Source organism: Gossypium hirsutum, chromosome A07 (genome assembly GCF_007990345.1).
Source record: "Gossypium hirsutum isolate 1008001.06 chromosome A07, Gossypium_hirsutum_v2.1, whole genome shotgun sequence".
Classification (NCBI taxonomy): Eukaryota; Viridiplantae; Streptophyta; class Magnoliopsida; order Malvales; family Malvaceae; genus Gossypium; species Gossypium hirsutum.
The window spans coordinates 24,553,393-24,579,779 of record NC_053430.1 but is presented as its reverse complement, the minus strand read 5'-3'; the positions used below and the strand labels follow the sequence as shown (position 1 = coordinate 24,579,779).

Here is a 26,387-nt window from a genome sequence, read left to right as displayed (position 1 = left end):
TCCCTTCTTCTCACTCTATTTCTTATTTCCTTCAAATTCCAGATTTTGACCATCAAGTTTTTCTCCAAGTTTCTCCCAGGTTTATGAGAAAGCATTTAAATTACTTGTCATAAATATTTTTATTTTCAAAAATTTAATTATTTTACTTTATAAAATTTAAAATTTAGATTCAGTTATTAAAATTATTAAATTTTTTTGTTAAATTTATTGATGTGATAATTTGAAATAAAAAAATGACCTAATAATCATATAATTAAAAAATAATATTATAGTAAATATGAATTTAATAAAATAATTAACAATTTTAACCGTTAAACTTAAATAAATAGAAGGATTAATTTCTAAAAATAAAAATACAACATATCTTAACAGAATAAAAATTACAGACAATTTGATATAAGTTTGTAAGAATATTAACTATTTCTAAATGTTTTTGGGTAAAAAGATTAGAAAAAAAAGAGGTTATTTTTTGTAGGCCGGGAAAAACGCTTGCTTTTACTGCGGCCAATAAAATTAGTATATGACTGTAAATGTGTAGTAACCCATTTCACACTAAAATCTTCTTTGCTTAGCGTATAGCACTACTCTCAGAACACACAAAAAGAGAGAAGACAAAAAGAAAAATCGTAAATCATTGAGTGGGAGTGGGAGTGGGAATGGCGAAGAGGAAGCAAGGGTTGGGTTGGATCGAATGGTTGAGAGGATGGATGTACGTGATCTACGAGATGCTTTTCCAGAGAATAACGGCGAGTCACCTGCACAACCCATTAGAGTTGCCGCCCTTGAGCGACCTCACCTGCATCGTAACTGGCTCCACAAGCGGCATCGGGAGGGAAATTGCTAGGCAATTGGCTGAAGCTGGGGCACATATTGTAATGGCTGTCAGGAATCCTAAGGCAGCTCATTAGTTGATTAATCAATGGTCTGCCTCTTGGCATGGGCTCCCTTTGAACATTGAGGTCATGCAACTTGATCTTCTATCCTTGGATTCTGTAGTCACTTTTGCTAATGCCTGGAATGCTCGTCTCGCACCATTACATGTTCTTATTAATAATGCCGGAATTTTTTCAATCGGAGGTTCGTCATTTTTTTTGGATTTCATTAACTTTTGGAACCCAAAAAATGGAGATTTATATTTCAACTTGCTATATGCAGAACCCCAGAAGTTTTCAAAGGATGGGTTTGAGGAACATATGCAAGTCAATCATCTGGCTCCTGCACAGCTCTCAATATTGCTTTTGCCATCCCTTATTAGAGGATCTCCAAGTCGAATCATTAATGTCAATTCTGTTGTAAGTTCCACTCAGCTCATAACCCTTACTAGACTTTTACTCCCTCTTCTAGAAGAGGGAAAATGAGGAGACTGGCGGCAAAGATTCCGCTGCCCTGCTATCTTGATGCTAACCATTGCTTTCTTGTATCACTTCATGTGCAATTACTTTTGCTGGTGAAATGCACTCCCCATTTTGTTGGCTTATTGGAATGGGTATGTAGGAGGTGGTAAGTGATGCAGTAGTATTAGGGAATTCACTAAACATTATGCACTTTGTTCATTGCATTTGGTATGAGAAGAATCAAAGATGAAACTTCTGTAAGGGTCTGCAATTACATATGCGGTTGCTAAACCTCATGTTTTTTAGATTGGTTTTGTAACTTTGTTCCAATGACTGTGATTTTGTTGAGCATTATGTTCTTGAAATTGTGTTTTGTTTTGGTCAATGCTTGATTTGGCTCTTGCTGGAAGTTTGAATTTGACCATTTCTGTTGCTTTTATTTTCATGTGCAGTTTTCTTCTAAGCTTTCTTTGTATGGTAGAGTGCCTTATACTAATAATACTACTGATAGTTATCATAATCTTCATCGCCAGTATTGTGTGGAAGTTATTTCTTTCATGAAGTATTTGATGTTTCTCTTCTGTAGATGCATTATGTTGGCTTCGTTGATACAGAAGACATGAATGCTGTTTCTGGGAAAAGAAAATACTCAAGCCTGTTGGGATATACTAGCAGCAAGCTAGCACAGGTATAATCAGAAGTCACTTCAATTCCTTCTAACAGCCAGCTGGCTTTAAATTTTCATTGAATTATGATTTTTTACATCACATCTTCGGCTTCACCTGTGGACACCAAATAGGCAGCTTACCTTGTAGTGCTTTTCACATGATTAAACTTGGGTTACATGGGTAAGTTTAGCTGTCAAGCTAACCCCTTTCCTTCATTCTTTAGCAGGCTTTAAGTATACTTATTTTACAGCTTTGGCCCTTAACAATAAAATATCTAGAATTGTACATTCTTAAAACTGAAATTGCATAGAAAGAGTAAATAAGTCTTCAATGATTTCCTTGTCAAACATGTTCTTGTTCCCTGCCCTTGGTTCTTGCATCCCAGTCCCTCTTTCTGTAAACCTCATTCAGCTTTCCACTAGTTGAAATTGAGACCCCCGAATAAATGTTTCAATAGCAAATGATTGGGATGTTTCTTGGGGACAAAATCATTACAGTTAGGTCTGTAAATGATCCAATCCCAGCTGAGTTGAGTATAACTTGCTTACACCCAGCTCGACTAAATTTAGACAGGCCTGAACATGAATGAGCTCAAGCCAAATTGTTTGGACTGAGCTTGGTTGAGTTAACTGAGCATTTAACTAAACATTAGCTCATATCAAGCTCTCAATTGAAGCCACATTATAAAAACTTTTAACTCAAAAACAGACTCCAAAAATGTCATTTGCTAAAGATAGCTTCTAAAAAATAATATGGGTCCTATATGTGAAGCCATTTATGATTCCCTTGGAATAAAGGTGAGTGCATTAGGTCTAAGGATGGATTTATATCGCAGCACCACTTGCTCCTTCACGTTGCCAGTTGAATTTGACAACTCCATTTAAGGAGTGGATTTCTTCTCTTGCTCATGTTTCCAGATTTATCTTTTGTGTGTGTGTTTTTTGTGCCTAAAAAAAATAACTCTGCAATAATGTTTCACAAAATTTACAAATGAATTTCAATCTTTTTTATCCTACTTTCCAATAACATAAATGTTAAATCATAATTTGTTTGTGTAAGAAGATTTGGAATGATGAATGATAAGTTATTGTCAGACCTTTTACTTTGCTTGTTCACAAACACTTTATCAAGCTTGTTCGTGAACATAAACCAGTTAAGCTTACCCATGTTCACGTGTTGTCTTTCAAGCATGCCTAAAAAGGTTTTTTTGAACTTGTTTGTTAAGCTTTATAAATGAACATAAACAAGCTCTAACTGATCATGATCATGATCTGTTTTGTCAAGGTAATGTTACACTTACACTCCTTATTACAATTTTATTCTTAACTTCAATTCAGCGTAAAATTAAATTGGGAGGTCACTTTGTATAACAAATCCAAGGAGAGGTAATCCTCTCTCATTCGCAAACCCCTTTCTTCTTCTATTGAATTTGATACCTCCTAGTTAAAATTTTCAATTGCTAACAATTGGGATGTCTCCTTGCAACAATACAATTACAATTTTTTTCTCCCTTCTAAATTTAAATATGGAGAGAGATCACTTAGTTTAACAAGTAAGTTGGTCTTTCAACTCAATGCAACCTCTAGTGTTTTCTACAGCATACATTATTTTTCATCCTGTTGTAGTAACTGATCATCTAGAAATAAAAAGTTGGATATAAGCAAGATGTAAAGTAAAATATATTACATCGACAATGGCTTATGAAAGTGGTGCCTCTGCTTGCAGGTCATGTTTAGCAGTGTCCTCCACAAACGGCTACCTGTTGAAGCTGGTGTTAACGTTGTGTGTGTATCACCTGGAATTGTGCACACAAATGTTGTAAGTCTATTAGAGCATTTCAGTTATTAGAAAGGTCATCACTTGAATGTTTGTTATATTTAATTTATTTACCAACATGTCATCTATGTAGACCACATGGTATATGTCATTCTCTGTGAGTTTTCCTGTGGTTTGGAAAGTCGAAGTATTCATTGTGTTAAGGTAAATTGAAGGGTACATGCAACAGAGCCATAAAATACTGGGAGAGTACTATCTGCTTTCGGAAAGATTGATTGGACAACATCTTGATGGCTGCAGACCATGGTTATTGTTAACAACATGACCCTTGTCCTGTATAAAGTTGGACATGGAATCTTTTACTGATGTGCACTCAATTAGCTATTAGGCTCGAAGTATGAATGTGTTATTCTCATGGTTCCTCATGCATTTACATGCCCTATTTTTCTAACAAAAACCATTCTTGGAGAGAATATGTGTAAAGACAACAGGCTTTCTTGTCTATGTCTTGTAATAATAAAAGTGAAAAATTTATTATTCAAAACTTATGTTTTTGAACTACGGTAACCTATGTTGCTCGAACTCGGTGGCGATTGTCGGATAGATGTAGTGTCCCACACGAATATGTTCAATGTTTTCAAAGTTTCTCCTTATATTTTGAGTATCTTACCCCTATACACATGTTTGAGTTAGGGAAAATGAAAAGTCCTTACATAGATGGTAACTATTTTATTTATTTATTTTTGAAAAATTTGTTTGCTAAGGTAATCTAAATTATTTGATGCATGTGCCTCCATTTATTACAAACAATCTTTTGTTTTTCGTCATATCTCACTCAGCTGTGAGTTCTTATTTTCTGATTAATCATCCTTATCACATAATTGACAGTCTTTATGTTTCTGTCATTGACAATGTTGAACTTATTTTACTGTATCTTCTGTGTTTGAATGCAGGCTCGGGATCTTCCCAGAATTGTTCAAGCTGCATATCATTTAATACCCTATTTTATCTTCAGTGCTCAAGAGGGTAAGTATTCACCAATGTTAGTTCAGTTGTGTTTTCTTAATTTTTTTCTGTTAATGCATGTAGCACATTTCTTTTGGGAAGCATATCTATCGTTTGCCATATCTATCATCATCATATAAATAATTGTCACATCAAGGTAATATTTTAGGGTCGTTTTCAGAACTTTTTCCTTTCCTTTTTATTTTGTTAAAAATTTAAACTTTGTAAAACCTTTTTGCAATTTATATTCTTTTTGGCATGCCAAATGAATTCTTGGTCTATGATGTCATGCATCTTTAAGAAACTAAGATGAATCGTCATGTGCTAGTGGATTTACAGATCATCTAGAGAGGGATTGGTTAAGTTTTCTCCTTATCCGTACAAGCCTTTACTCCTAGCTACAAGTTTCATCCATGAAATCAATACCAACTGTTTAAGCAAGTTAATAGAAGGGAACCGACTCCACACACAAGAAATTGAAAATTTTCCCCATCAATAAATTCAGCTGAAGTAATCCATTCACTTTCCAAAAGCTATTTACAGTCAAAACCACTTTCAACACAAAATAATACAAGAAAGCTGTATCTCAAGCTTGCTAATCACATGCTTGTTACCCATCTTCAAGAAATTTTTTTATGATGGCATATGCTACTATGAACATACCAAGAACTTTCCTTTCCCTAGAAACATTTTGGAAGGACCCATACTCCCATAGTGGTGCCTGGTTTTTTAATCTCTTTGCTTAAAGAATACACATTAAATTTATGCACATTACTGACTAGGTTGACTGCTTTAAACTATTTTATATAGACAGTCCTAGACATTTTAGGAATAAAGGCTATTGGATAAATTGAAAATTCAACACTAAATAATTAATAATCATTTTCTTTTACAGCAGTATTGAAATAGTGCTCTACTAAAATAAAATATGAAACAGTTTTTTTTGTTGAGGTTTTTTGAAGCATTGTACAGTTAAAAGTTAAAAGTTAAAAATGTAAAATAAATAGTTAAAAATAGAGTATAATGTTAATGTAATTAGATCACAAATTTTCCTTAAATAAGAATGATTAAATTTATTACATTACATATGACTTTCAACACTTTTTTCTATATATGATTATCTCAAAAGTATATTATATTTTTTAATGACGCTTGTTTCTTAGTTTACATAGCATATGTATGTGTGAGTCTTTGGATAATAGTAGCTGGTGCATAGACTTCTTGGTATTCATATTACTATTTAGCATGTTTTAAACCATACTTAATGTTATGATTGAGTTTAAATCTTCAAAGTTATATATCTCAACCTTAAAAAGGTTGAAAAATACATTTATAATTGTATAATGAATGAGAAATACCTTTCCAAAATTTAACTTCCGAATAAAGAGGAAAAACAAGTTTATCATTGGAATTTTTTCTTACACAAGTCATTTAATTACAAGTCTTATTTTTTAAGTTTCAGTTCAGGCCTTTATGAGTGTGTATCAGATGGTCGTGGGTTGGCTTGTTTTAGATTCAGGTTATTTTGGGTTTGAGATACTCAAGTGTAGGTTCTCTCTAGTTCGGTTAGTTTCAAGTATAGGTTTATTTTGGTTTGACTGTTTAACTTTTCTGGTAATTTGGTATAGATCAAGTTGGATATCATCATTCCAGTTTTTAGGTTCAGGTATAATTTGCCACCTTTAGAAAGGAGACATTCTCTCCTTTTGGCTCCACAAGCTTTTCATAGAAACTACAAATAGCCTCTTCCAAATGCAACATTGTAGATCACCTTGCTTTGAATAGCATTTAGATATCTATGAGCATGAGCCATCAAACAATGTGTTTTTCTATCCCTATGAATCAAATTCCTTCTAACTCGTGTCTTTAAATGAGTTCTCTCCTACAGTCACATTTAAGATATCATTTGCAAGTGTCAGTATTTTGTTTCGTTCTTTGAAAGATAAGTCCCCTCATTATATGCTATCACATTCATTTTGCTTTAATGTCTTCTACCTTCGTTTTACACCTGTAAAATTCTGTTATTTTTGAGCCACAATAAGACTAGTGAAGCCAAACAACTTCCTTGAGAAGATCCATGTTAACCATTCTTAATTCGTTGGAACAGTTTTTCTTGATTGTGAGTGAGCGGAGGAGCTTTTGAAAATTTCTGAGTACTTTAGTTCATTCTTGCTCTAAATTTTTAGTGAGTGGGTGGAAGGTAAGGCTCCAAAAGGGACGAGAGAAGTTTTTTTTTCTTCAAAAGATCAATAAAAGTACGACTAATAAACTCAAATAACGATTTGGCCAAAAACACTCAAATAATGAAAAGAAAGAGAAGAAAAGGAAAGAAATGACGGGAGAAAAGAGAAGAAATTTTAATTATGACGGGAGAAAAGAGAAGAAATTTTAATTATTTTTAATAATGGTAAAAATAAGACATGATTTTAGTTGAAATGATAAAGTTAAGGCTTTGAAGACTAATTTCTTATGTTCACATCTTGTCATACATGGTATTTTTCTAGATATATTCTAGGTTTTACTTAAATTTATAGGTTTTATATAAAATATAAAAAGACAAAACTACCTTCATAGTAATATTTTTTTTTCTTTGTAAAAAGAATATGTTTTTAGTCATTTACCTACTAAATTGGTGTCTTGTTGACTTGTGAAAGAAAAAGTTAATACAAACTAGATTGTCACTCCCACAATATGAGTGAAAGAAAAAGTTAATATTAAAATTATATTTGTAAAAGGATTTTCAATAATTAAATCATAGGTGTAGTGATAAAGCAATTGCATATATGTATTCTTCAAGCATGGATTCAATCCTTAGAAATTGCGTTTTAGATTGTTTTATTTAAGCATTTCATATAAAAAGAAGAAGATGAAAACACGATTATAATAATATTCGATCCTTTACTAAAAATGGCTTTTAAGTAATTTTCCAACATTATTTAAGTATAAATTATATAACTATACTAAAAGACATTAGGACCCTTATAAGAATTCTTTTTAATTGTTTTAAAATTTAACTTTTTAATCTTTTTTTTAATTGAGCTGGTGTCACTTGACTCTGACATCAAACTTAGTCGGGAGATATATTAGAAAATTACCAAAATAGGAGTTGATCTTCAAGGCAATTGAACTTCTAATCCATTGTGCCAAAAGAATTTACTACTAAACTGTTATGGCTTTTTCTCTTTCCGTCTTAAATGTTCGCTTGATTTTCACTTTTCATCTTGAAGGTTTAATAGATTTTTAGTTATTATGAAATTGATGAATAAATATAACAAAAGTTAATATTTATGAATGAAAGAGATTTGAGCATAATTTAACGGGTTTACATTAGCAATATTTATTTGAATTAATCTTTTAATTTTTAGTTGGTTCATTTATGATCTTTTTATTTATAATAATTGAATCATATTTAATGTGTTTGTTAAAAAAAAATTTTAAAATTAAATTTCTTTAACAGCCATTTTTGTATATTTTGGTTATACCCTGTTGTTAAATTAATTTCGCAACTTGAGGATTGCTAGAAATTAACATTCACGTGAAATATAATTACTTTTTTTTTTTTGTGGAAGAAATATAAATACTTCTAAGTATCATAAAATATGTATAATTTTCGATGCTTTGATACTAACATGCAAAATATAAAAAAACTGTAACATTAATATTGAAATATATGAAATCTTCTTATTAAAGAAGAAAACCGTTTACTTTAGCATTGCTAGGTAATTTTCTTGCATGTTCTTAAAACAAAATGGTACGAGGCTTGACCTTGTACCAGCCACGACAAGCAAAATATGTTGGTGAATTGCTGGTGGACATGACAAAATACTTTAAATGACTTTTGAAAAATGCTCCTTCCTATCTATTGGTACAATGTCAAATTGACCCTTATGGAGGGGTGTTTGATGTCTAAGGGTGGACATGGAAAAATACTTTGAATAACTTTCGGAAAATTCTCCTTCCAATCTATTGACACAATATTTATTGATCCCTATAAAAAGGTGTTTGATGTAAGACCTATGTTACTTGAATTCGGGTACAAATGTCATACAAATATGTCTATCGTGGGTATATTTAATTTTTTTTCTAATTCTTTTTTAACTATTTAGAGGGTCTATAAAGGGTCATATTCCCGCATCCCTATCTAGATATGCATCTGACATTGGTGTCAAACAGAGGCATTTCTAGTAATGAAGAGTTGGAGCAACATATTGTAAGACAGCATTGAGGTTAGGGTTGATGGTGATTTTCTGCTATGATTTCTTGAGAAAACAAGGAGAAAGTTTGATAAGTTAAGAGAAAAGCTTCAAAGCTTTTTTAAGATTCATACCTAAGTTTGATTGCATAAGATAGATTACGGAAACAACAACACTAGAAATTTTCTGTGAATATTTTCTCATTAGAAAGAGTGCATTTATTTATAGAAAATCTGAACCTAAAAGAAATTCAAACTTGATTAGAAGTAGTATTTTTATTAGGCTTCTAATAAATAATTAGATTCTATAAAGAAAGTTCACAACTTAATATTATAACCCAATAAGATAATGAAAAACCTAAGTAAGATTCTAAAAATAAAATCTGCAATCTCCATTAAACCAGGAAATTATGACCAATACTATTGACACTTAAACATCAAGAAGAAGAAGAAGAAAAAAAAAAGATTTTAGCTTTCATTTTAGGGGTACAAGAACAACCTATGACTTTATTTCATTATTTCCATATACCTACTGATTAGTCCCTTGATTAGCTTAGGTTATAAAAGGTTCTACCATTGTGAAGAAAATAACCTAGGGTGTTACTTTAGCAAAGTTCAAAGCATTGTTCATACTTACATTCTCCGTGTCTGTGGAACTCTTTCATTGTATACACACTAGAGCATTTGGCTCAACAGTAAGTGCATTAGTTCCTTTCTTAAGCCTGGGTTCAAAGCTCCTTTCCCTCTCTAGAAAAAAAGCTCTTTTCGTATAGAGAATCCAGGGAACTAAATCTCCTCTTAACGACATAGAATTCAAGGACCCTCCCATAAAGTCTTCTAATAGATTAGCTAAAGGGGTACCTCTCTTTTCTCTTATCTATAAACTCTAATAAAAAACCATTCAAGGTCCTCCATGAAAAGAGCCTCCCATGAATGTCTAATTATCCATCTATCACCATCTATCAATTTCTTCCATCTTCCTCCCTTGCAGACAAATTACTGTTGCTTAAAAAAAGTCTATTATAATCTTTTGGAAGGATCATTCAAACTCCCAAACATTCTATTTCTAACGCAAAACTAAGAATGTAACCACTTATTGTAAACTGAAAAGGCTGAAAAGAGGTGCTAGAAATTGAAAAGAGAATTTCTGAATTTTTGTCTTATATTTTATGAGAAAAGTATGTACATTATAGTACATAATCTAGGTTACTTAGGGAAATAAATTAAATACATAATCAATAAAATATATTTAAAAAATTTGCTATATCTCCTAAAAATATGCTTCTAATCTCTCCTAAATCCAATCCATGATTACAAGGAATAAATTAGAGAGTAAATCCTTGAATTAAATCCTTGCTTTTAAATCGATTCAAGTTGTCAAGTAATAATCGGATACCAATTTCGGATTCGATTAATAATATGGTGGACAATATCTATTCTCAACTTGGAAATGAAGGTGGTACAAGCGGTCTTAGTTCAGTTAATAGGAAATTGGAAGCTAATATTGCTGGTCGACAGTGAAGGTCGGTAAACCTTGGCCTTTTATTTATTTATGGATCTGAATTTATCTGTTTTTTCTTGGAACTGTTAGGGGTCCGCGAGCAAAAAATTTCATCGTATTTTTCGGGAATATAATTCAGAATTTAGACCGGACATTGTTAGTCTTTTGGAGACAAGGGTTAGTGGTTTTAAAGCAGATGCTATTATTGATAATCTAGGGTTTCAATAGTCTTATCGGGTAGAAGCAGATGGTTTTTATGGTGTTATTTGGGTTGGTTGGAAAGAATCGGTTAGGGTGGAGGTAGTCTGTAACCATCCATAGGTTATTTTGGTTCAAGTTTGTAGCAGCTCTCAAGATCACTATATTTTTATAACTTTTGTTTATGCCAGTCCGGATAGAATGAAAAGGAAAATGCTTTGGAGAGAATTGAAGTCTGTCGTCCCTTTTGAGCCACATTCATGGATGGCAATTGAGGACTTTTATGCAATCCTTTCCACTAGCGAAAAACAAGGGGGGAGGGCACAAGGTAGGAGATGTCTCTCTTTTGGTGAGTTTGTTGAGTCAATTGCTTTGCAAGATTTGGGATTTAGAGAACCATCTTTTACTTGGCACAGAGGAGGAATTTTTGAAAGACTTATAGAGCTCTTGGAAATGATGCTTGGGTAAGGGCATTTCCGAACTGTTTGGTTACTAATCTTCCAAGACTTAAATCGGATCATAGGCCTCTTTGTCTTTCTCTAAGGCCAAAGATTAATTTTCCAAGAGGTCGGTCTTTTCTTTTCCTTGCTGGGTGGACTGAACATTCAAATTTTTTTGAGTTTGTCAAAGAGAAGTGAAAATTTAATGGTAGTATGTTTGATTCCCTTGCTCAGTTCTCTGCCAATATCAAATATTGGAACAAATCGATCTATGAGCACATTGGCACTCATAAAAGAAAATTGATTAGTACTTTATTTAGTATTAAAAAAAAGATGGAATATTTGGATTCTGATCACTTACTTTAATAGGAGATGGAGTTAAGAGAGGAATTAGAGTTTGTACTCATCAAGAAGAATTATTGTTGTAACAATATGAAAGATTTCGAGAGAGCTTTGAATAAAATTGTACTTCTCTTATTAACTAAAGAATTGAACTTAAATAGAGAAAAAAAAGTCCTAATCCTAATTGGGAAAATAGTTCCCTTATTCTAATAAACTACTAAAACATAAAAAGAAAATAGTTCCCTTATTCTAGTAAACTACTAAAAGATAAAATAAAAATATTTCTAGAATATGAATAAAACTTATCTATCCAAATAAAATTTATCTACCTAATTAAATTTAAAATATATACATATTTCAACACCCTCCCTCAAGTTGGTGCATATATATCAATCATGCCCAACTTGCTTACAAGAAAATCAAAGCTTGTCTTAGAGAGTCCTTTGGTGAGTATGTCAGCAATCTGTTGTTTTGAAGGAACAAACGGCATGCACACTTGTCCTTCTTCAATCTTTTCCTTGATAAAGTGTCTATCAATCTCAACATGTTTAGTTTTGTCATGTTGGACTGGGTTGTGAGCAATGCTAATGGCAACTTTGCTATCACAGTACAACTTCATTGGTGAAATTATTGGTTTCCTCAACTCTTCCATAATTCTTTTTAACCAAACCATTTCACAAATTCCTTGAGTCATTGATCTAAACTCAGCCTCTGCACTACTTCTTGCTACAACAGTTTGTTTTTTGCTTCGCCAAGTCACAAGGTTTCCCCAAACAAATGTACAGTATTCTGATGTAGATCTTCTGTCTGTTATTGAGCCTGCCCAATCTGCATCTGTATAAGTTGCAATTCCTCTTTGTTCGGATTTCTTGAAGAATAAGCCCTTTCCCGGTGAACTCTTCAAGTATCTTAGAATTCGAAACACTGTTTCTTCATGTTCCTCCATTGGGGAGTGCATAAATTGACTCACTAAGCTTACTGCAAAAGCTATGTCTGGCCTTGTATGTGATAAGTAAATTAACTTACCAACTAATCTTTGGTACTGCCCTTTATCAACTAATCGACCTTCTTTATTTTCAAATTTTACATTTGGATCAATTGGTGTGTCAGCTGGGCGGCAACCACTCATCCCAGCCTCTTTTAAAAGATCAATCACATATTTTTTCTGAGAGACCACAAGACCCTTCTTTATCGAGCAACTTCCATTCCAAGAAAGTATTTCAAAGGACCCAAGTCTTTGATCTCAAACTCCAATGCTAGATGCTCCTTGAGACGTCTTATTTCATCCACATCATCTCCTGTAATAATGATATCATCGACATAAACTATAATAACAGCCATTCTACCTTTTTGTGAATGTCGATAGAACATTGTGTGATTAGCTTGCCCTTGTGAGTAACCTTGTTTTTTAACAACTTGAGTGAATCGTTCAAACCAAGCTCGAGGAGACTGCTTCAGACCGTATAAAGATTTCTTGAGTTTACATACTCGAGTTCCAAATTTTTCTTCAAAACCTGGAGGAGGATCCATGTAAACTTCTTCTTCAAGTTTTCCATTTAGGAAAGCATTCTTCACATCTAGTTGCTGTAAAGACCAATCAAGATTAACAGCAATTGATAAAAGAACTCTGACGGAATTTAATTTGGCCACTGGAGCAAATGTTTCAAGATAATCTATCCCGTATGTTTGAGTGTACCCTTTTGCTACTAACCGGGCTTTGTATCTATCTAAAGATCCATCTGGTTTGAATTTGGTTGTGAACACCCATTTACAGCCCACTGTTTTTTTCCCTACAGGTAATTTCATTGTTTCCCATGTACCTGTTTTTTCAAGAGCACGCATCTCCTCTAAAATAGCCTCCTTCCACTCAGGAACCTGTAAAGCATCTTTCACATTTTTTGGTATTTGGACAGTATCAAGACACGAAACAAAGGTTGAGAATGTCGAAGATAAAGCTTTATAGGATACAAAGTTAGACATGGGATATTTGACAATATTTCTAACATCTTTTCTTTTGGCAATTGGAATATCTAAATCAAAAAATTCATTGGTTGAATTATGAGCTTTACCTGGGCTTTTGACAGGATCTTGCGGGTCAGATTCTTGGTGATGAATCTGGTGGATTCCACTTTCTTGATTTCGATTTCTTCTTGAGTAAACAATTAACTCCTTTGTTTGTTCTTTATTTTCATGATCAGACTCTACACCTTCATCCTCCTTTTCATTAACATTAACATCATTAATTTTTGTGTTAATTATAAATTCGCCTTCCCCATTATTAGAATCCCTATGTTGTATATTCCTAGTCTCTTCTTGATCAATTATAGAATCTTCTTTAGTATAATTCTCTCCCTGAAGATTAGAATGAAAATAAGATTTTGTTTCAACAAATGTGATATCCATGGTAACTATAATCTTCCTATCAATTGGATCATAACATTTGTAACCCTTTTTATTAGAAGCATAACCAACAAAGACATATTTTTTTGCTCTAGGATCTAGTTTACCTTGGTTGTGAAGATGAACAAAAACACTACACCCAAAAACTCGGAGGGATAAATCTGTAATCAATTTAGAGTTAGGAAAGTTATCTTTAAAGAGACAAATGAGTTCTATAATTTAGAATTTTACTGGGCATTCTATTAATAAGATATGTAGCTGTTAACAAGGCTTCGCCTCAAAGATAACGTGGTACTTGACTAGTGAACATCAAGGCTCCGGTTACTTCCAAAAGATGTCGGTTTTTTCTTTCTGCAATCCCATTTTGTTGTGGTGTATTTGTACAAGAACTTTGGTGGACTATTCCATGTTTGGTTAGGAAAATACCTAATTGGTCACTAAAAAATTCCCTACCATTGTCAGTTCGAAATACTTCTATTTTCACACCAAATTGTGTTTTCACCATAGCATAAAAAGACTGAAACACATTTTTAACTTCAGACTTATCTTTTAATAAAAACACCCAACAAAGTCGAGTATGATCATCAATAAATGTGAAACCAACGTTTTCCTGAAAAATTCGAGACTCTTGAAGGTCCCCAAACATCACTATGAATTAACGAAAAATGTTTGGAGGCTTTATATTTTTGAGGTGGAAAGAATGACCGATGATGTTTAGCCAATTCACAAAATTCACAATGATATGAAGGACTTTTATTTTTAAATAGATTAGGTAACAAATATCTTAAATAATAAAAATTAGGATGTCCAAGCCTATAATGCCAAATCATAACCTTATCAAAATCAGAAACAGAATTTAAACATAAAGTAGTTGTTGGTTGACTTAGATGGTCGTCTTCAAGAAAGTAAATTCTACTAAATTCTTTAGCATTGCCAATCATCCTCCCCGAGACCATGTCCTGAAACTTACACATAGAGGAGTCAAATATAACATGACAATTTGAGGACTGGGATAATTTACTGACCGATATGAGATTACAAGCTAGATTTGGCACATATAAAACATATGTAAAACCAAGGAAGATGAAATTTTAATAGTGCCTTTCCCGGCTATTGCCGAGAAGGACCCATCTGCTACTTTGATCTTTTTGTTTCCTGCGCAAGTTGTGTAAGTTGAAAAAAGAAAATGACTGCTAGTCATGTGATCACTAGCTCCAGAATCAACGATTCATGTGTTTGTTTTACAAGGCTTGACACTGAAAAAAACAGAAAAATCAGTACCTGATTGGGCAAAAGAGGAAGAAGGATTATTGGATGAGTTAGGAATAGAAGAATTCATCCGAAATTGTGGTGATTGAAAAAACTTGTGTAGATGCTCTAATTGTTCCTTAGTGAATGGAGACCCTTTCAGAGAACTTTGGCCCTCATAATTTCTATTAGTTATTTGGAAAGCTCTGCTATCCCCTGATTGTGAACCACGACCATTGCCATTCTTTTTCCTTCTATTTGTTAGTTTCCCATGGAGCTTCCAACTCGTTTCACGAGTGTGCCAATATTTTTTGCAGTGATCGCACCAAGGTTTTTTCTTTTTTTCACTATCATCATTATTTTTAATAGTTACAAGAGCAGAATTATCATCATTAGCTTCAAACCCTGGCTTTAACATTACTTTTCTCCTTGTCTCCTCTCTTCTAACCTCAGAAAAAATCTTACGAAGTTTTGGAAGCGATTTTTTCCCTAGGATCCGAGATCTCACTTCATCAAATTCTTTATTTAAACCAGCCAGAAACAAATAAGCTCTTTCATTCTCTTTTTTCATAGCTTTTACACCATCTCCGGGACACTTCCATTCATCATTATAACACTGATCCAGTTCTTGCCAAAGAGACATCATCTCATTATAATAAAGAGTAACTTCTTTTTCCCCTTTCCTAGCTTTTCACAGTTTTATTTTTAACTCAAAAATCTGTGAAGTGTTTTCTAAATCTGAATAGGTGTCTTTCACAGCGTCCCAAACATCTTTAGCAGTTGGGAGAAAAAGAAAAGGTTTACCTATGGAAGCTTCCATGGAATTAATAAGCCACGCAATTACCATAGAATTTTCTGACCTCCACTTGCTCATCTTTGGATCACCTACCTATGGTTGCTCAACTTCTCCATTTAAATGACCTAGCTTATCGCGCCCATCAATTGCTAATTTTACGGACTGCGACCATTTCAGATAATTCTTGCCATTCAACTTGTGAGATGTCAGTTGAACAGAAAGGTGAGACGCCTCTGTCCCTTGAGTCATTGTACTCTCGGTAGTTATTTCAACTGAAGAACATTTTTCCTCTGTTTGATTGCTGGATCTCTTATCTCCAGTGAAGGCTGTTTTAACCATGATGTTACTAGAGATTTTAACCTAGCTCTGATGCCATGAAAGATTTCAAGAGAGCTTTGAATAAAATTGTACTTCTCTTATTAACTAAAGAATTGAACTTAAATAGAGAAAAAAAAGTTCTAATCCTAATTGGGAAAATAGTTCCCTTATTCTAATAAACTACTAAAACATAAAAAGAAAATAGTTCCCTTATTCTAGTAAACTACTAAAAGATAAAATAAAAATATTTCTAGAATATGAATAAAACTTATCTATCCAAATAAGATTTATCTACCTAATTAAATTTAAAATATATACATATTTCAACACAAGAAACTTGATGTGACTAGCTTAGATTGGGAGATCAGAATACTAGATTTTTTCATAGCCATACGATTCAAAAGAAGAAGTTCAATTGAATTAATGTCTTTCGAAATCAAGTTGGAGAATGGATTTATGACCCAAAGGATAATTAGGATGAAACGGTTAATTACATCCTGAAGTTATATGGGGGAGTGTCAGTATCAATGAGAGGTTTACCACCTAGCTCATTCCCACAGCTTGATTAGTGTGACAGACTTTCTAAGTAAAAGTGTTTCGGATGAGAAAATAAGAATTACTGTAACACCCCGTACCCGAGTCCGTCACCGGAGTCGGACACGAGGGGTTTGCAGACTTAAATCACTTCTTTGCACAATCCATTTTAAATTTTCCAGGCAAGCTGGCTAACTGCGTCACTGTCACCTTAAAAATCATATCTTGAGTTTCACAACTCGAAAATCAGCTTCATGATTTTTCCCTGAAACTAGACTCATATATGCATCTACAAATTTTTTTCTAGAATTTTTGGTCGGGCCAATTAGTACAGTTTATTAGTCAAATTCTCTCATGTTACAGGGATCGACTACACTGACCTTTGCGCATTACGACTTGGATATCTCCCTGTACAGGGCTTCAATACTGATGTTTGTTTCTATAGAAACTAGACTCAAAAGGGAATCTATGCATATATGGCATGACTTCTAATTATCTCTGGTTAATTTATAATGAATTTCCAAAGTCGGAACAGGGAATCCAGAAACCGTTCTGGCCCTGTCTCACGAGAACTTGAATATCTCTTAACATACTGTCCATATGATCGTTTCGTTACTTTCCTATGAAAATAGATTCATCAAGGTTCGTTTACATAATTTATTCACTATTTAATTCCATTCCTACTATTTTTAGTGATTTTTCACATCCACATCACTGCTGCTGCCAGCATCTGTTTTTTTAAAGTAAACTTTACCTATTTCATGATCCTCCATGGATCAACTAGAGTTTGTCATACATATTCCAAAAGTGATCAAGAATAACCCTTCCCATGGCTAACCGTTACCAACATTTCCATACCTCTCGACGGACAACATACAAAACGATTATAATGCTATGATCAAAGTATATTTAAGCCATTTTCGCATGGCTATCCAAATTTACACAAAATCGAAGGGTACATGACCAACAACAAAAGGGTAGTCCTATACATGCCATTTCAAAGTTCAACCAAAATTGTACCAAAAGGGGGCTTTGATAGTGTGGGAGACTTCGACTTCCAAAAATCCCGAGTCCGATAGCTGACGAGCCAAAATCTATAAAACAGAGAAACAAAGAAACGGAGTAAGCAATTTATGCTTAGTAAGTTTTGAGCAAGGGATTCCAGTATAACAAAAGTATAGCATTCATATAGCTAAACAGATAATTTCATATGCACAAATTTTCAATATCATATTTACTTCACATTACTAACCCTTATGTTCATACACAAAAGATCAACTTAGCCAAGGGCCGGTAGCTCATTTATCGACTGAGCGAATACAGATTTGTAAGGGATCAACTAATTCAAAGCACACACGAAACATACCTCATCGCTGGGATTTTACGAGCGTATTAATTTAAATTTTTACAGCAAGATCGCTCGTTCCCAAATCAAGCATCTTCAGGGTTTAGCCGGATATAACCACTCGCACAAGGCCTTCGGGTCTTAACCCGGATATGGTCACTAGCATAAATGCCTTCGGGACTTAGTCCGGATATAGTCGCTAGCACAAATGCCTTCGGATCTTAGTCCGGATGTAGTCGCTTAGCACAAAAGCCTTCGGGACTTAGCTCGGATATCATTCGAGTAACCATGCACATATATCAATAAATCATGACACATTCATATTTCATTTTCATTACCAAAGCTCAAACACAAGACACTTATCACATTTACAATTTCGGCTCAATAGCCACATATAAGAGCATGATTTTGATTTACTTAAGACATAATCTAATCGAATCATAATTTAAGTCCCATTACTCGAAAACTTACCTCGGATGTTGTCGAACGATTCCGATGGCTATTCGACAACTTTTTCCTTCCCTTTATCAGATTTAGTTCCCCTTTGCTCTTGAGCTTAATTTAACAAATAAATTGATTTAATCATTTGAGCATCGAAAAGAGGAACTCAAGGTACTTGGCCCACATATATTCATTAGACATTAAAGTCACATATGTACGGAATCATGAATCAAACTCAACACATTAGTTAATACTCTCCTTAGCTGAATTTTCTAAGTCAAGATAAAGCCTTCAATATGCTTACCTATGGCCGAACAACACATCAACCTATGTACTCATTCATGTGGCCGATTATGCATGTCTATGTTGAGGCCAATTATATACTCAATACCACACACAAATGGCATACCTTTTACTAACTAATGCATTACATATTATAACTCAATACGCATCCATCATGTACTCCATAACCGAAACACCATCATATGTAAATATATACCTTGAGATATTGTATATGTCATACCAATACGTCATGTGCAAACATATATATATGTGCAAGAGCCGAATCTCAAAGTTGATTATAACTAAACATGAACATAAATCCAAAACACAAATCTTACTTACCATGCAATAAGCATAAATCATACTTATGGATATACCATGGCCGAATACATCACAACACCAAACCATTTCAATTTTGGTCATGGTTAAACAAAGAACTTAATGTCTCACTCAAAAATGCTAAAAAGAAAATCCAAGAGTCATCAATCCAACATCACATGTATCATTAACAAACTTCATATTTAGCATGCAATGGCATTAACACAAAATCCACCTAGGCCGAATATCATTCCCATGACATAGCAAAGATTTGAACCATGGGCTAATTAGAACTCAAGCTAGCAACTAAAAACATGCATGAATCTCATGGCACAACCTCAAACATACCTTAATCTAGATACAAGTATGGCCAAACCTCCTCCTAATCCTCTTCCAAACCAAACATGAAGCAAGAACTTCTTCCTCCTTCCTTAGAATTTTCGGCCAAAAGAAATGAATTCCTCCTTCCTTAGAATTTTCGGCCAAAAGAAATGAAAAAGGATGAACAAATTTTTTTTTCTTTTCTTTAACTCAAGGCAATGGGGGGGAACACTCACACACATTCTTTCTTTTTTTTTCCATTTCTTTATTACCCATACTCCTTATTTTATTTTTCCTAACATACCTCACTAACATAACATGTTTGTGACATGTTTCCACTCATAGCATGGTCGGCCACTACTAATTAGGGGGGGAAATTTGACATGCAAGTCCTCCCTTTTTATTACATGCACTATTAGATCCTTATAGATTAGCCTATCACATTTCAAAAGTGTCACACAAATCCTACTAACTGAATTCACATGCAATCGACTAAATCGAAGCTTGAAATTTTCACACATTCATAATTACATATTCTAGACAATAAATATCACATTCAAACATTTCGGTGACTCGGTTTAGCGGTCCCGAAACCACTTCCCGACTAGGGTCAATTTTGGGCTGTCACAACTACTCTCATCGATATGGCTCTTTTGAAGGCTCTGGGGAGTGATGGTTTTTATGTCTTATTTTTCCAACAGTGGGAAGTGGTTGGAAGCGCTATTTGTGATTGGGTGAAAAGGGTGTTTGATGGTGAAATTATTGATCCGGGGTTAAATAATACTCTTATTGTCCTTGTCCCTAAGGTCTCTAATCCAGAGAATCTTTCACAATTTTATCCTATAAGTCTTTGTTCTGTCTTATACAAGTTGATTATGAAAATTATAGCTAATCGTTTCAAAATGGTTTTTCTTAAAATAATTACACAAAAGCAAGTCGATTTTATAGCAGGAAGGAACATTTCAGATAACGCCATAATTGCGCAGGAGGTTTTCCACTCTATGAGAGGGAAACAGAATAAGAAATGATGGATGACTGTCAAAATCGATTTGGAGAAAGCATATGACAGGGTTTGCTAGAACTTCATTGATGTTTCCCAAAAATCGGTTGGTATACCGGATTATCTTAAAAAGATAATCATGTCGGCTATTTCTAATTCCACCATGCAGATTTTGTGGAATGGGATTCCTACGCAAAGGTTAAACCTGCTAGAGGGATTCGGCAAAGGTAACCTTTGTTTCCATACTTGTTTGTGCTTTGTATGGAATGGCTGAGTCATAGTATTCATTCGGCTATTTGTAGTGGTAGATGGTATCTCATTCGGCTATCTCGATATGGATCGGAGTTATCTCACATTTTCTTTATTGATGACCTGATTATTTTTTCTAAAATAGATTTGAAACAAGCTCGGGTCAACGCTTGCAAGACTAATATTTTCTTTTCTAGTGGTGTTGATAAGGAGCTAAGGGACAGGATTAGCTATATACTTGAATTTCAAAAGGTACAGAATTTCGGAACTTATTTGGGAGTGTTTTTATTTCATGATAAAGTGACGAGTAGTACTTTAAGGTTTGTGGTTGATATAACCGGGATGCCAGACAACTCTCTCTTGCAGGTAGAGTTACTTTAGCACAATCTGTACTCCTTTTTATACTTAATTATTTTATACAATCCATGATGTTACCCAAATGTATTTGTGCGAAAATCGAGAGTTTAGTCAGACAATTTATTTGGGGAGCATTGAATGGAAAGAAGAAGATGAATTTAGTCAACTGGGGTTCTGTGTGTCAACCTCATGCTTGTGGTGGTCTTGGATTTCAGCACTTGAGGACCAAAATGCTTCCTTTTTAATGAAGTTGGGTTTCAATATAGTCTCAAAAGATAATGCTTTATGGGTTCATATTCTTCATTCGAAGCATGGCATGATGGAGAAGATGCCAGACAGTATAGCGAGAGGGAGGTGTTCTTTCCTTTGGAGAGCTCTTGCTAAGATATGGCTTTTACTTTATGAAAATTTAGTGTGGTCTATAAGAGATGGCCGTTCTGTTTGGTGTTGGAAGCATTCTTGGATACCACACTTAGGGCCTTTGTTTAAACAAATATCTTCTCATGGTAATCTTGTACCAGACTGTCGACTTAATGAAATGATAACAAGAGAAAGCACATGAAATCTTGAACTATTTCGTGTATGGCTATCAGAGGAATCTATCAAAAGAATTGTGAGCATACCCTTTCCCCATCCTTCAGCGGGTCCGAATCACTTGGTTGAATACTCAAATAGGGTCATTCTTTGTTAAAAGTGCGTATCGGATTATTTGGAAGAATTCGTGGAACACTAGAAAGAGTAGGTGAAAAGTCCCTTGGATGTATAAAGGTCCATAATGTGTCCGGGTGTTCCTTTGGCTTGTTTTTAAACAACAAATTCTTACTAATGAGGAAAGAGTACGACAAGGAATTGGACAAGATCCCTCTTGCTTGTTTTGCCACAATGAGCTAAAAGATATTTTACATGTGCTTAGAGATTGCCCAACCGCTAAAGAGGTTTGGAGTCAGGTTGTGCCTAATAGCAAACAAGGTAATTTTTACTTCAAAAATTTAATTGAATGGTTGGCAAATAATTTAAACGATCATTTATGGATGCTTAATATGGGGATTAGTTGGTCTTGCTTAATTGGATTGATTGTTTGGCGTCTTTGGAAAAATAAAAACTTATTCATTTTTCAAGGAATATCTTGGAATTCTAGTGACATTGTAAAAGTTTTTGTTAGTTGGGCGAAACAATATGTCTTGGCTAATATGAAGAACTCATTTGGACAACATGTAACTGAAGTAGGCCATCCTTCTATAGGAAATTGGTGTCACTTACATACTGATGGTGTGGTTGAGCCAGGTGCTGGTTTTGCTTCGCAGGGAGAGTGGTGCGTGATCATAATGGAAGGTGGATCCTTGGATATAATCATTATTTGAGGGAGTGTTCAGTGTTAAAGGCTGAACTGTGGGGGATTTAGGAGGGTCAATTGCTCATTCATGGGCGAGGTCTTGATAAAGTGATAGTATGCACTGATAGCCTAGAGGTGGTCAAAGTTATTCAAGATGGGAATTGACAGTTTAGAATTCTTCCTTGGTGAGGAGAATGGAAGTTTTAGAGCATAGTTAGCTTACAAAGTTTGTTATCGTCTTGTAATGATATCGTTGGCTTAGTTTTTCGATTTAAGCGCTTGTTTCATTTTATTCACCAAAAAGAAAATAACTCTATAAAGAGCACCAAAAAATTCAGTGAATAAATGTCACAGGAAGCCAATTTGGCTCTAATACCATGTTGTGAACTGAAATGGATTAAGAAGATGTGTCACAAACTGAAAAGAGAAATTCTAATTCTGTCTTGTATGTACGGAGTTAAAAGAATGTACATATGCATTTTACAAAACCTAGGCTAATTAGGGAAACAAACTAAATACAGGATCAATAGTTTATCTCGAAAATATCTGCTGCTTATCTCTACTAAAGTCTCGCCTATATCCAATCCTTGATTACAAGGAATGAATAAGAGAATAAATTCCTGAATTTAATTCCTGCATTCTTTTTACAGTTTTCCCACACCACACCACACCACTCCATACATTATTTTGGTCCTTTTCATCCCTCTATCCCCCTTTTCACGTCATAACTAATTGTCAACTGGAGCTTTTTAGATACTTAAATATCTAAAAACTTAAGTATACTCCACAACATTTTCAGATACTTAAGTTTTGCACTGGAGGCCTTTATGTTCCATAAAAGCACTCGTCAATCCACCTAAGAAAACCATAAGAGTTTTTTTCAAACAATGATGTAAAGAACAACATCCTCTCTCTCAATCAAACAGTTAAATCTAACAGGCAATGCTAGCTTGATGAATGCCAGGATTTCTGGTTTTAAAATGTTAAGCGAATTTGATCACAGAACATTGTGAAACATGATTGTATATTTGTATTACATGGCTTAACACATAGGAGTCAATGAAATGATAACAATTTTACAGATTAGGGTAATAATGTAATCTTAGGATTTAAAATATTCAAATAAAGTTATTATCTTTTATCCTAGTTTTGAATTGTTTTAAATTGTTTTAAATTATTGTTTTATCTTATTTATATTTTAAATGTAATTTATGCTTACCTCTATAAGTATAGGTTTCTATTAATAAATCAAGTGGAGGCACTCCATAAGCATCCCATTACTTCCATTACTTCCATTACTTCCATATGGTATCTGAGCCTTTTGTCTAATGACATGGTTTCGATCTTGGCCTATATGCCTTTTTTTAATCCTTTCGCTCGACGAGCATATGCTTGCATTTTCATATAGCTCCAACTATTTACTTTTTTCGGCAGAAACAACACCAACTCTTATTCACCAAAACCAACCAATCAAGCCTTGCCTAATGGATGTCAAAATACATCTTAAATTCAGTTCTATGTTGTCGTAACTCACAACAAGAGTTCGTCATTTCAACGTCCTCAATTAAAAAATCCACCTTTTTTTACCATCAATCTTGCGGGGGCATAATAATGCAATCTTAGGATTTATTGTCATCACCAATCCAAGATTGTTACTCTACCGACCATCAATCTTGCGGGGTATAATCATCTATGCCTACCTCTATAAATAAAGGTTTCTGTTAATAAATCTGTTAATAAATCAAGTTGAGTCATTCCATAAGCCTTCCAAGTAATATACGGGTGTGAACTTCAATGTTCAGTATACATTTTCGCTGTTGTGCAGTAATTGGATTATTTGTTCTTGTCAATGGCCTTCGCAGTCTTTTGTATAACGAGAATTATTAGCTACTATATGTGGTTTATTCATTGTATGCAATTCAAGCTTGCTTTACATGTTCACTAATTGTTTCAACTTCTTCACCACCTGAATGATTGCAAAGATTATCACCATATATCAAGTCCCCTTGTGTTGGCCTTAATTCATAATGGTAAAATGATATAAATGATTTTTTTTCCCCACTAGCAAGACTTGCTATCAATAGGGTGTGTAACTGCCCAGCCTTTTAGGACGAGACACTTGCCATTGTACTGACAATATTTGATCAAATATTTCCCTTTGTCCATCTAGGCTTAAGAAGCATTGATGCACCTGAAATTAGTTTGTGGTATTAGCTGCTCCTTCAAATATTGAATCTTCTAAAACACTAACAATTTCACAAATCACCATGGGAACTGTTCTATAGGTTTCTTTCAAGTAGAACAACTACTTACTCTTGCAATGAATGTGGTGATATGCACAAGCCTTATAATTTATAAAGCTGAAGAAAACTGAATTGACTTGATCTTTAGACTGAAACTTGAGGCTTGACTGCACACCTGACACCATCAAGAGTTTATGTTTCCTTCAGTTTAAGATGTTGGCACAAACATTTTTCTATTGCACTAATAATAAATTTCTTTGCAATTTTCCTTCATAACAGTGAATAAGGTTTAGTTTTTATGTGAAACTTGCAATGTTCTATTTAAAAGTGATTAAAAAATGGTCAAAGTGGATAGATCGGAATGCAGTGGTTGAATAAATAACAAAACAGCATTCATTTGGAATAGTATCTATATACGATTTAATCATTCATTGTTCAACCTTGAAAATTGGCATAATTTTTTTTCGTGCCTATTTTAATTGTAAGTTCAAACTTTTTCAAGTTCTTTAAAAATTTGGATTCCCAATTTATTGAAGAATTTTCATGTATTAAAGGATTTTGCTGTGAGGCAAAGAAAATAGTTTCTGATAACATATTACTAGAATAGAGAAACTTTAATGGAAACACGAATAAGGGGAATTGGGAGCTAATTTTTCCGTCACTCAATATCAATGTAGGTTCTAGGAGTGCCCTTTTCTCGGCTACAGATCCCCAGATTCCAGAGTACTGTGAGTTGCTGAAAGCCGATGAGTGGCCCGTTTGTGCATTCATTTCCCAAGACTGTCGTCCTACAAATCCTTCTGAAGAAGCACACAGTGTCGAGACTTCATTCGAAGTGTGGGAGAAGACATTGGAGATGATTGGCCTTCCTTCAGATGCTGTGGAAAGACTCATCGAAGGTAAGGAAGTCAAATGTCGATACGGCACTCAAAATGACTAATTTCCACAGAAGAAAAAGTAGGTTTGCTACAGATCTTGGATGTTCATTTTTCTATATGAAGCCATTCTATTGGTGGCGAAAGGTTAGAGCTTACACCATATCATTTGGTTCCATTTTCGGGTACTATTATTGTTGTTATCATTATCAGGCTTGTCCTCATGAGGGTATGCTCCCCTAACGTATTCGATACACAGTGGACTGTTTGAGAATTATATGGGATTCAGTTGAACCTTGGATGTAACATTTTACACCAAGTTGTATTCTCCTAATAGACTAATTTATAAATGTAGACAAGATATCTGCAGCTGTTTCTGAATCTAACTCTTCACATGCTTCAGCTAGACCTGTCAATTTGTCTGCATGTTTCCTATTTTATTTTATTTTGTCAGTCTTATGCTTAAGAATTGTGGTAGTCTAATTAGTGGAGTTGGAAACTCTATATAATTTCTTTTAAATCTAAATCTAAATATATGCCAATTTTTAAAATAGAATCCGATACCTGCATTGAATATATTATGTTCATTGTGTTTAAACAACTCATTTTGTGGTTACTCTATATACAAGAAAATGTTTATTTTTCTTAATATCTTTATTTTTTATAAGTGTATTATTTTTTTAAAATAAAGTACATGCTAAACTTTTATAAAGCTTTTTGATGTTTATGAAATAAAGTGATTTAAAAATATTTTATAAAATAAAAGTATTCTCATAAAAATAAAACCAAATAAAAATTGGGATTAAAATAATATATTTGAAAAAAAATTAAAATTTGGGGTTTTTTCTTAAAATATATGTATCATTGAGAT

At 33.8% G+C, this 26,387-nt stretch overlaps 1 protein-coding gene across 1 annotated transcript; it reads left to right on the top strand.

Moving 5' to 3' along the window:
- The first annotated feature begins 541 nt into the window (after positions 1-541).
- On the top strand, positions 542-25,897 carry LOC107942771 (dehydrogenase/reductase SDR family member FEY). Its single transcript, XM_041117821.1, has 6 exons — positions 542-1,077; positions 1,156-1,292; positions 1,921-2,022; positions 3,728-3,820; positions 4,732-4,804; positions 25,319-25,897. The coding sequence occupies exons 1-6, from the start codon at positions 963-965 to the stop codon at positions 25,579-25,581; spliced, it is 783 nt and encodes a 260-aa protein (XP_040973755.1). The 5' UTR covers positions 542-962; the 3' UTR covers positions 25,582-25,897.
- The last annotated feature ends 490 nt before the right edge of the window (positions 25,898-26,387 follow it).

What these genes read in the sequence shown, in the direction of transcription:
- LOC107942771 (XM_041117821.1), top strand. Translation starts at nt 963, where the DNA reads ATGCAACTTGATCTTCTATCCTTGGATTCTGTAGTCACTTTTGCTAAT. An exon ending in CGGAATTTTTTCAATCGGAG is followed by an intron (nt 1,078 to 1,155) that starts GTTCGTCATTTT and finishes TGCTATATGCAG; the next exon opens with AACCCCAGAAGTTTTCAAAG. An exon ending in TCATTAATGTCAATTCTGTT is followed by an intron (nt 1,293 to 1,920) that starts GTAAGTTCCACT and finishes TCTCTTCTGTAG; the next exon opens with ATGCATTATGTTGGCTTCGT.